The 12361-nt window shown below is 37.1% G+C and overlaps 1 protein-coding gene across 6 annotated transcripts in view; it reads left to right on the plus strand.

Moving 5' to 3' along the window:
• Positions 1 to 12361, plus strand: part of LOC148949747 (retinol-binding protein pinta-like) — a 164506-nt gene that overhangs the window by 91439 nt on the left and 60706 nt on the right. For all 6 annotated transcript variants that reach the window (XM_089093712.1, XM_089093711.1, XM_089093710.1 and 3 more), the window contains exon 2: positions 452 to 655. In XM_089093712.1, coding sequence (XP_088949838.1) covers positions 469 to 655 — 187 coding nt within the window. In that variant the 5' untranslated portion in view covers positions 452 to 468. The remainder of the gene's footprint in view (positions 1 to 451; positions 656 to 12361) is intronic.

Here is a 12361-nt window from a genome sequence, read left to right on the forward strand (position 1 = left end):
TTATTTAAGAAGCTGGTTATTAGATATTGGGCTAGCCCTGCTAAGAGGGATATCGACTGACTGGACCCTAGTCTTAAACGGGCTCTTGATTTCGCGTCTCGTGGCATCTTGCCATTATGTTGGATCCAGTGGAATCTCAAGAATTATTGTCGCTATTTTCAGGTGATGGGCCCTCGACCCCTCCCCCTCCCCAAAAAAAACGGAAGAAGCTCCTACAGATGAGATTTTTCCATAATTTTCTAAACATTTATGTAATTCGGCTGTTTTGTGGTTGTTTTTTTTCAATTGGGGTTCCTTAGTAAATTTTGCCTGCGTGCCTACTATTAATCCTCATAGTTACTACGCACCGCTAATCTTTTGATGAATTTTCCTATCAGATTTTGATACAGGTTTTGAGTCACTGTACATTTGATATGAGTAAAAATAAAAATTTATAGACTGTTTGTCCCAGTTTTCAGGATTTCTGTGATGGATACGCAAGAACTGTCACCGTCCTTCAGCTACCCTATAAGAAGATATGTTCCTTCACTTCCGCGGGAGGCGATGAAAAAGGCAGAGACAGAGTTGAATGAAACAGAAAAGGTCCGAGAAAAGTGCATAATAAAGCTTAGAAATTGGATTGAAACTCGACCTGATTTGGCTCTTATGGATATCGGTAAGCACAAATATTTAATAATAATTTATAGTATGTTAATAATGTCATACCTCAGCCAGGTATGTGAACAGAGTGTGGAGGGAGTGTTGAGACCGGTGGTCCTTGGGCACTCAGATCTTAACGATGTCTCCGTTCTTTCCAGTACATTGTCTATGAGTAGGCAATTTAAGTTGCCTTTATTGTCTTTATTTTTTGATAAATAAAAAAAAGTTTTTTTCGACCGGAAGTAAGGAGCAACATTAAATCTTAAAACGAACATAAATTATTATGTATATGAGGGGGGTTTCCCCCTTTTCAATACCTCACTCTTTACGATAAAGTATGACTTTTCTTTCCAATTATTTATAATGACTCATGAAATACAAGGACAGTTTAATTAGCGAGGTATTGAGGAGGAACAACCCCCTCATATACCTTATAATTTCTGTTCATTTGAAGTATTAATGCTGCTCCTTACTTTCGGAAAAAAATAATGCTGGGAAATTCACTCCCCTTCCATGGAAAAATCCCTTATCCCACAAAAAGTTCCTCTATGGAAAGATCTTCCATCGTAAGCCCCTTTCCCCCACCTACCAGACCCCCCGAACAATACCTGTATTCTTCCCGATAGCAAATACTATATGTAAGCAATGGGCAAAGTTCATAGCTTGAAGCCCTTCCCCTGAGAGCAGTAGGGGGTCAAGTCATCTTCAAAGACATAATTATTAGGGTGGCTGGCCTTTATCTTACGGAGGGAAATACCCCCCCCCCCGGAAAATATCTCCCGGAAAATACCCCCAGCAGAAAATATCTCCCTGGAAAATACCCCTCCCCCTGGAAATCCAATTAATCCTTGGTATTTGCTATTAGAAAAGCCAGCATAGATTGCTTTCTTCTAAAAAAGTTAAGGGTGCCAACTAGCTACCGGTTGACTTATACCGGTTTGATTGTTAGTGCAATTCTCATGTACTTTTCTTAAGCAGGACAGCAGGCCGATCAGTTTTCTACGATCCTACAATAATTACGTTTATGTATGCTCTAGAGATCAGGATCAGAAAAGGTAAGCGACCATCCAAGCGTTTGCAAAAGATCCAGCTGCAAAGCACTTTCCAGAAAGAGGGGTAAGAAAGCTGGCAAACTCAGGCACACATCTTTCAAGGACGATATTAGCTATCTCTGAATCAAAATGACTTATAACGTCAAATCAAATGAGGGCTCTAAGCCCCCTGTTTACATATGCATAATTGACGTCTGCGTCCGCTTGAGGTGAAAAGACGGCAGGGATGACTCTTCTATCATCTAGTGTAGAAGCTTGTGCAGAAGATTTATCAAGATGATGGCTTTTCCATTTTCGCATATTTATGTTTCAAAGGGCGGAGGAAGATGACTTAAGTGTTTTAGGGGAATGGTCTACGGAGTTTTAAATGCCCCTTTCACTAGCTGTATATCAAACTACAAGCTGTCCAAAAAGATTCGGTCCAGGTATGGAAAAAGTTCCAAAGTTGCCATTAGGAGAATTCGACAGAGTTCCAAAAGCTGCCGACACTTCAGCAGCACAACTTGTGTTTTGACAGCTTTTCTTTGAGAAAAAGTATTTTTATGTGGAAAACAAGTATTTTGAGACAAAATGTGCCATAAAATTTGAAAACTGCCAAGTAGCATAAGCTACTTTGCTACCCCACTTTTTGCACGTCGGGTTCGGTCATACTTTCTAGGGCTATGATGAAAGAATGGTTGAGAGGACTAGGACACGTTTCACGGATAAAGAAAGGCAGATTGACAAATTTTGCCCTTATTGACCATCCATCTGGGACTGAATGAAATGCTGGTCGTCACCGAATTGGGCAGGAAAGATCATAAGGAAGGACTTAAAGGAACTTTATATAGATTTAAAAAGAGTTAAAAATTTAAGTTCATCCCATCTTAAATAGATTGGGATGCGTGTGCAGGTGTATTGGCCTTAGGTGGCTTGGTGCTATAGTGAGCCATTAGTAGTAGTAGTAGTTATTGCACGTCCCTCAGCATTCACTGACAAATTTTCAGGTTGAAGAAATTGTGTTAACTCCATGAATTTAAATTCATATGCATGGTCTACTTTTTTTTCTCATTATCTAAGAAGCAATGAGGATTGGTGTCAAATGATGTAAAAATTTCTTTTTACTTTCTTATGAATGTCCCCCTTTTTTTGTCCGGACGTAGGTAGATTAACTTTGCTTCGAAAGTTCTAATGTAACGCATATTTCACATTCACAGCTTGATTTGTATTAAGGGACTGCTTCACATAGTAACATCTAACTTGATTTCAGAAAAAAAGTAAAGCAAAGAAGAAGCCAATTTGAATTTTGTAAATATAGATTTATTGGCAAGAGCATGTAGAGTTGATGAAAAGAGGCCATTGATGTAGCAAGGGGGCAAGGTGTACACTTATGCCGGGTGAAGCCTTTTCGGGAGCGCCATTTAGATAATATATTTATGCCAAAGACGTGTGCAGGGGGAGGGGGTGGGGTTCTGTGCTCGTCCCCTAAAATCCAAATTTTCTTGTATTTCTGGACACTTCCTATTCAAATAATTAAATAATTCTTTTTTTATTATTGTCCTGACGTCTAAAATTGTATTAATATTGGCTCCCCACCCTGAAAAAAAAATTCTTGCATACATGTGTGATACATACAAATATATCATAAACCACCTGTTTCGTGAATCGTGTTGATCACGTTATAATGTGGAGGGGAGGGGGATTAAATTACCACAAAACTGTGAAAAGCAAAACTACGCCTATATAGTGGGCTAGCTTCAATGCCTTTACCATTAGCTTTGTGTTTCTCATGGTTTACAATGTGAACACAATTATTTTTTTTTATCTGGTTTCATATGACGATCAGAAATATTAAGAAACAATGATCTTAAATTATCAAAGGCAGTGAAAACCAACTCCGATTGTTTGAATTAGTTAAGTGGAAACTTACGCTATCATATATATTTTAATAAATTGGGAAAAATCAGGAATTTAGTTTTTAACGAAAAATACCTGAATATCCAGTTATACAGTTTTTGATGGTAGTGGGCGCTAAGTTAACGAAAAGGCGTGGCTTTCCTTTTAAGGTGTAATTGTCTGTGAGAATCAGCATATTGTTAATGTTTGAATTTGCAGGGACGAAAAGCATTGTCAAATTTAACAACTTAGACACGTTGAAGCGTGAAAATATTTTCACGCTTCAACGTGGCAACACTGACGAAAATGTGACACTGTCGAAAAACCTCATAATTTCGAAATTGCCGAAAGAAAAGCTTTAGAAAATTGTGCTTTTTTGGTATGAACAGACTTAAGATGGGCCCGGGGGGGAATATTTGTATTTTAGGTCCTTTTTACCTAAGGGATTTATAAATGTATTTCTTAGTGAAACTCGTACTTATCCGTATCTTGCATATCCACGGATACGCAAATTGCTTGAATTTGTCAATGCTGCTAAACCTCCCTTCATCTAAAAGGATATGTTTAATATAAGGATGAAGAGTGGTTGCTGTGAGGGGGGGGGGGGCAATCCTTTTGTTGGGGGAGGTTTTAAATGTAAAAAGGAAGACTATATTCACAAGTCTATCCACAAAAAGGGGGTAACGTAGTGGGCATCTCGTAAGACTTCTGAAAAAAAACTCAACCGTTTTGAAATAAAATAAAATTATCATCTTGAATTTACTTCATTTTTGGCTCTTCAGCCCTTAATGAAAAAATAACATTTAACGAACATCAATGGTTTCCCCTTTTTCTGAGCAACATGAAAAAGTTATTTTGTTTGATCCGTCGACACATTTTTGGAGTAAGCAAAGGCAACAATTGAGGAGAAGAAGGGATTGTAAATACCCCCCTCCCCTGCTGCGTGCATTCTAAAAGATACTCTTTTCCGTATTCTTATTGAAAAAAAAATCGAAAAAAAAACAATAATGCTGCCCCTAGGTTTTGAAAAATACCTATTTGTATTTTCGTCAAAAAATTGAAAAAATCCCTGCATTAAGCTATATTTTTTGGATTGATACCCCCCCCCCCCTTAGCTGATTCAAATATTCTAATAGAAAAATTCAAATGATTTCTCAGCCAAAGCTCGAAGAATAGAGTATTGGCTATTTTTGTCGAAGCTCCGTCATTTCCACAAAACTAGCCTATACAGTAAACAACTTAAATATCTTTTGTATGCCTATTGGCATTGTGACAAACGCAATCATTATTCCAAAAACATACCTATCGATCACAAGGAAGCCGGAACATCTGCCGTAGAGGATCTTTGAAAAGGTTAGTTTCTACTGCTGGATTTTGAAAATCGAGCATAAGCGTCAATTTTTGGGATTGAGTGCAACTTTTGATAAAAAATCAAGCTTGTGATTTATGAAGAACTAGGAACAAGTTTATATTCCTGCTTTTTTAAGAATGATAGATCAAGATTATGGTTCCAGTGATAGCTGCAACCTAGTGAAAAATGATTCACAACCCATTGTAACCAAGCTTTGAAAACGCGTTTTGATAAAAAAATATCAAGTGAAAAAAAAAAAACTGCCATTTGATGCTCATTCATTAGTGATAACCATTATTTTGATTAATATCTAACTAAGATTGATTTCGATTGCCATTGCGATTTCTTTAGAATTAATTTAAAAAAAAAAAGTTTTCCGAGGGAAGTAAAGAACGAAGTTGAAACTTAAAACGAAAAAAAAATAAATACTTCACAACCTATCTAAAATATATCAACAAAACTAAGGCAAATAAATCAACTTGTGGTATTTCCCTATGTTTGTAACACTACAGAAAACTAGCGCTTTACTGAAAACGCCAAGTATAAATAACAAGAACATTGATTTAGGAGTCAAACGTAAATACGTAGCCTCACAACAGCAAACTAATCTATAACGCTTTTCATAGTCCTATAGGAGCTGTGATATCAGTAACTTTGAGTATACAATTAAAATTATCTTAAAAACTTAGGCAGAAAATATAAAGTTTAAAATCATTACACAGCATATAAAATAATTCATTTAAAAAAGAAAGTTTTTCCGAGGGAAGTGCGAAGTTGAAACTTTAAACGGACAAAAATTACTACTTCACAGCCTATCTAATATATATCAATATATATTGTAACTCTGGGATTGGATTTCCTCGGTTTTGGAAAATTGATTTTCGACTGAAATGGTCCTAGTCTGATAAGCCTCAGCTTTGCTGAGTTTGTTTTTTTCCTTGAGCCCGGGATTTTCTTAAGCCTAGTTCCATATTCGCTGATTGATCGCCCTATGTCTTTCGCTTGTATTTTAGCGTCTAATTCGTCAGTGACGGAATCCAATTGGTACTGCCAATAATACAAGAAAGAATAGCGAAGATATTGCTGATTCCTACCGTTTCTTCGTGATCAATTTATGGGCAGCGAACTTCTTCCAATGTTTTTTTCTTTCAGCAGATTCCACAGTGTCAGACCTGAGAGTATAAGTAACATCGTTTTTTTCAATCGCATCTTCTTCCATTCAGACTCCGATATTTGTCAAGGATGGACCAGGACGAACTTACTCAAGTGAAGTCTGAAATGGTACTTCGATTTCACCACAGTTGTTTGTCTGTATTTATTTCACGCATTCGAAAAAATTGAAAAGCTCGAAACAAATTCAAAACTTTTATAAGGAAACCTAACCATAACCTATTCAACTTGAAAGGCCATTTCATGACCATAACCTATTAAACTTGAAAGGCAATTCCAATAGTATATTCTTCTTTGCTTCTTGCAGACAATTTGGTACGCTTTAGTTGAGTTCAGTTCCAATTTAAAGCGTACCTTGAAAGAAAAGAGAGTAAGAACCTCGAAAGTGGAGAGCAAGCTGGAACGTGTAGATATCAGCTGCATAGTAATACCGTTATTTTGTATATATATATATATATATATATATATATATATATATATATATATATAAACTAACCTCCGGTGGATTGAAAAAAATACACCAAGTTAAGTAAAAATATTTTAATATATACATCTTACAACTACATCTTTGCACTATTTTTCGACATAGTCTCCATAACGATTGAGGCACTTATCGTATCTCTTCACAAGCTTTGAAATTGCTTCTGCATAAAAATCACCCGCTTGTGCCTTGAGCCAGCCTGTGACCACATCTTTGAGCTCTTCGTCGTCATCAAACCGCTGGGACCCGAGCCATTTCTTCATATGCATGAAGAGGTGATAATCGCTTGGCGCCAGATCTGGGCTGTAAGGTGGATGGTTGAAAACGTCCCACTTGAAGGACTCAAGAAGGGCTGTTGTTCTGTGAGCAGAGTGAGGACGGGCGTTATCGTGGAAAAAAACGATACCAGAAGTCAGCATACCACGGCGTTTGTTCTGTATAGCCCATCGTAATGTTTTTAGTGTTTCAAAGTACACGTCTTGATTAATGGTCGTCCCACGTTCCATGAATTCAACCAACAGCACCCCTTTGGCATCCCAAAACACCGTTGCCATCAGTTTTCTGGCAGAAAAATCTTGCCGGGCTTTTTTTGGTTTGGTAGGCGAATCTGAAAGTGCCCACATCTTTGACTGTTCTTTTGTCTCAGGGTTCACGTACTTAATCCAGGTTTCGTCACCGGTCACGATTCTGTTTAACAATGGTTCTCCTTCGTCCTCATAACGTGACAGACAGTCTAATGCAGAGGCCATTCTTTGAGTTTTGTGGTGGTCGGTAAGAATTTTGGGCACCCATCGTGCACAGAACTTACGGTAACCCAATCTTGCTGTCACTATCTCGTACAAAAGAGTTAGAAATCTGTGGAAAATCAGTAGACAACTCCACCATTGTGAAACGTCAATTTTTACAAACTTTTGCATCAACTGTCTGAACAAGTTCGTCAGTCACCACGGATGGTCTACCACTCCTTTCTTCATCAAGAACGTTTTTATGTCCACTTTTAAATAAGCTCACCCATTCACAGACAACTCCATCACTCATAACTGTTGGTCTGTACATGGCACAAAGCTCATGATGAATAGCTGCTGCAGAGTATCCTTTGGCTGTAAAAAAACTTATAACAGCACGCACTTCACATTTGGCGGGACTTTCTATTGCAGCACACATTTCAAACTACCACAATAACTAAACTAGCGCAGGTACGATGTTCACTCGACTACGGATTGATGCCGACTGACCTGCTGAGCGCGTGAATGCACAGATGGCGCGCTACTCCCCCCACTACACGCACTGTGACCAATCAGAGGTTATTTTCTGATTTGCCCTCGTATATATATATATATATATATATATATTTAAGTATTATCGAACATATCTAAAACTCACACGGCTCTAATACTCCAATCCTGTAGGAAAGACCACTTACCAGGACTGTTCTTTAACTCATAAAATAAAATAAAATTACGTAAAAATACAAAAAGCTTGTATATTAAAAGGACATGTTCACCGCCCTTCAGGATAACTCCTCTTTTTATCATATCTAATCAAAAATTAAGAATAATTTTTTTTTATTTATCCCTAATCTTATTGTCATTTCCTTGTTTATCGATTACAAATTATTGAGTGTTTTAATCGATTTTTTTAAAGTTTAGTACCCTTTAACAAACTGACGCTCGTTGATCAAATGTTCCCCATAAAAATCAGGTTCTGCCCGGCCTTTGGGATTCTATCCTATCAAATCGTGTACTTAAAACTAGAACATCTGCGGAACTTTCGTGATAAATATCTTTAGCAGTGTCAGAATGCGAGACGCGAGGTGAAGAGCATCACGGAAGACAGACTCTAAGCTTTCTGTTGACTTAAATTGCACTAAGCTATCTTGCTGTTCGAGATGAAGTTCGCTCGTGACAGGGCTCTCTACAGATTTCTTTGAGCTTCCTGACCGTAACCATTTTGGAATATCAAATAGAGAGGTTTTTTGCCCAATTTTTGGCCTAATCTTCGCTTCGGTACCGTTTTTCAGTTCCTCACTATGTGCTTTAAAATGTGAATAACATCTTTCTTTCTTCGAAACAAACTTCACACACAAGCTTTATTCTAGTTCTGGATCTTTTCCTTTGTTCTGCAAACATTTTCATGTACTGATGACCTAAACAAATAAAATAGTGCTCCAAGCGTCCTTATAGGTTCAGATGCAGAATCTCACTAATTCAAACTGCAATTCCTAGTTCACTGAGAAAATTTCTATGTAAACTTTCCTCAGTCTTGACAAACCGATTTGATTTGAATTATTTTGACGTGTGTATTACAAAATTTTCTTTTAGAGTAGAAGTACATCCCAGGTTACTCGGCTTTCTCCTTTCTTTTGTTACATATAGGCTTAAAATAAATATAATGTTGCAATGCAGCAAAATTTTCGAATTAAGAATTAAAAAGTTGTTTCTTTCCCTTGCAGTTTTAATTCTTCATACCCTCGTATGAAGAATAAGATACTTTTGAGAATAAGAGACAGGGCTCAAGTTCTAAATAAGCTTAGTATAACCTTGCAATTCTATGGACTCATGTATTAGCAAAATATATTAGCTGTTTCCGTTATTTTGGAAAGAAACAACAATACTTCCAAACATGTTTTTCTCAGTGGAGCCACTAGAATTGTCCCAGCTAACCGACGCGTTGAAAATATCAAGTTATGCAAGGCTCCACCCGATAGGTCATTTTTTAGGTGGCAAATTGGTCTCCAGGGTTACCACCACCGTCAGTAGGATTTTACTAGATCCAGTAAAAAAAATCTAGTAAATTTAAAGGATCTAGTAAATTTCCCGAAATCTAGTAAAGAGTCATGATTTGTAGTAACAAAACTTTTGTTATTTTCCATGAATTCAGGGAAAAAAAAATTAGGATCCATTCATTACAAAATCTGATTTTGATTACGTTAAATATTATGGCTACTATTGCTCTTATTTTTGCGATTTCGCGTCAATCCTAGCGCTTAAAAATCTCTATTTTTCTCTCGGCTTCTTCTTGACACTCGCTTTGAAAGGCAAACTATTTAAAATCAGGACTGGTATGCTGGCTTAATTTGTTTTCAGAAAATTTTCCCATACTCTCATAACAGCTGCTACATTTGTTAGTTAGCCTTGTCCCTTTTTAAAGACGCTGCTGGAAACGAACTTTTTCCATACTTGCCCAAGTCCTTTCTGACTCTCTGCAGCTTGCCCCGTTCAAGTACTGGAGCAGAGAGACAGTTCTTGATTTTTTCGGTCATCAAAACTAAAAACCGGAATAGGCTAAATGTCTCGAGTGTTTCGTCCCTGATTAAAATGAAACAACTTATTTTCAGGTCGTCAAGTGGAGTCCATGACTGGGTGATCCCTAGCAATTTTACTCGGGTTATCAAAAAATGGAAACAAGTAGATCCCTTCAGTCAAAATTCGACACTAGTGGATACTTTAAATTTGGATGAGGCCGAGGACGATTAAAGCCTTTTAAGTGCGACTTTTTTTTAATTGTTACTACATGTTTTTTTTCTTACTTTTCAATTTGTATGATTTGCCTGACCTGAAGAATATTGACACAATGTTATTTTTTTAAACTAATTATTGTATGTTAAATAGGTTTTCTTTTTCTTGGCAGCCCTAGTTCAATTTGAGCTGCACTTTTTAATTTACATATTTTTACAACTAAACCGGTAGCCGATTACGTCATTTTCGTTTTAAAGTGACTTAGATTGTATCGGTTTTTTATTCCCTTCGATAGGAACGAGGAGAATCCAGAAAAAATCAGTTAAAAAAAAAAATCCTAAATTAATTGCTTTAAAATTTTCCAGAAATCTTTGTAAGCTGCTTATCCCTTATTTAAAGACCAGCCCAATTAGTGTTTCAAAAGTGGCAAATCTCCTCTTAAAAATGGAAAATTGAATGGTTTAGATTTCAAACCTAAAACAGAAACTGGGGGACAAATTTCAAAAGCCATCACTTTCAAACACACCTCAGATTCTAAGCACACCATCGCCTGGATTGCTTTATGAATATGAGTTGTAGATGTTTTTCTTCGTTGATTGTTTTTTAATTTTTCAATATATCTGAATTTTATAATCTGAAGACCATTGATAAATTTAAAGCTGGGCTCCACTAGCAGGATATCCAGAATCTAAGATTCCAGACTATTGTTTGACGTCTTGGATAAACCGCAACTAGAACATGAAGCCTATCCAGTAGTACATCCAAATGATAAAAAAAAAGGATTTTTGAACTTATAGGTTTCCGGAATTTTCAATCATACTATGGAAACGAAAGAAAAGAGGAAAAGAGAAAAAAAGAAGAAAGATTGTGTAAATCCTATTGGTTATCCTCCTATAGTAAAAATCGACGCTTGATAGTGCGCGTCCGGCGGTAGCCGCACGCGCAACAAATTTTTTGAGCATTTAGTAAAAAAAGATACGATTTAGTAAATTTTTCCTCTCAGATTTAGTAAATTCTTCCTGGCCAGGGCGGCAACCCTGTTGGTCTCTGTTCATTTCGCGCAGATGGGACAGTCAGTTTCTTCGTCTTTCCCCGGCGGGAGTCTTTTTGGACATATTAATGGGCCGACAAGATATTAAGTTTTGTTGGCTTTGCGCATTTAAAGCTGTAAATTTCGTAGTCCTTCGCCCGACGGAAGTCTTTAATGAGATTAGATTCGACGGACAATATATCAAGTTTATAAGGTTCGGCTCAACAAGTCGTTTTCTAGGGGGGCAATTGGTTTTTGTCGACTTTGCGCTGATGAAGCAGTAAATTTTGTTGTTCTTCGCTCAACGAAAGTTTTTTATGACATTACATTGGACCAACAAAATACCAAGTTTTGTAGGAATCCACCCTACTATTCCTTTTTAGGGGGCCAATAGGCTCCTGTCGACTTCACTCACATGAAGGAGATAAGTTTCGTTGGTCTTCGCTTAACGAAATCACTTCCAGAAGCTTCAGTTTGCGAAGAAAGATTTGGGAAGAAAGATCCTTTCTGAGGACCCTTAGGGGGGAGTCCTTCCTCCATCCCCCCTTAGTGGCTCCCCTGGCTTCACCCCCAAGAATTGGACAAACAAAAATTATATGAAGATATCTGGTGCCCACTTCTGGATACGCAACCCCCAAAAAAAATATCGACCGATAACCGATATTTTTTTTCAATATCCGATAGTGAAAATGATCCTCATATTGGCCTGATAATATCAGTTAGCCGATAGATTGGTCGGGCCCTAGTTCCACTCTATTTTTAAAAACGATGAAATAATTTTATTTTCATTGTAGCCTGTTACCATCAGTTTGAAATTAGAGACCCCTGATGAACGAAAGCTTTGCGCATAAATAGGAGTTTCAATACGCGTGACTAAGTATATTTTGTTGCTAGATTTAGATAATTTATCACTCATACTGTTAATTAACCATAACCAAAAACCAACATGTTGCTATAATTGGTAGTATTATATCATGGCTAAAGGAAATAGTAGGCTAGCTAAAAGTCAAAAAACGTTCTTTGAAAATAAATTGCCTAGTGAAAAAATTGCTGTCTGACGTTGAAAGCGGCGTAATTTCGTCAAAATCCTGGGAGGGGGAAATTTGGAGCAGATTTTCCTAAAAGAAGCAAAAATGACAGTTAAAACTGAAAAATGAGTCATGTACTACCATAAAGACAAACATATACAAAAGAAAACTGAAACGTTTCTGTCGATGTTTGAATTATGCAGACTTTTCTTAGCTTTTAACAAGATTTCTCAAGAAACTAAATTTCATCTGGGGGAGGAGGAAGCACACAGGAGTC

Source organism: Artemia sp. Qi Xiang Cuo, chromosome 8 (assembly GCF_049724085.1).
Source record: "Artemia sp. Qi Xiang Cuo chromosome 8, ASM4972408v1, whole genome shotgun sequence".
Taxonomy (NCBI): Eukaryota; Metazoa; Arthropoda; class Branchiopoda; order Anostraca; family Artemiidae; genus Artemia; species Artemia sp. Qi Xiang Cuo.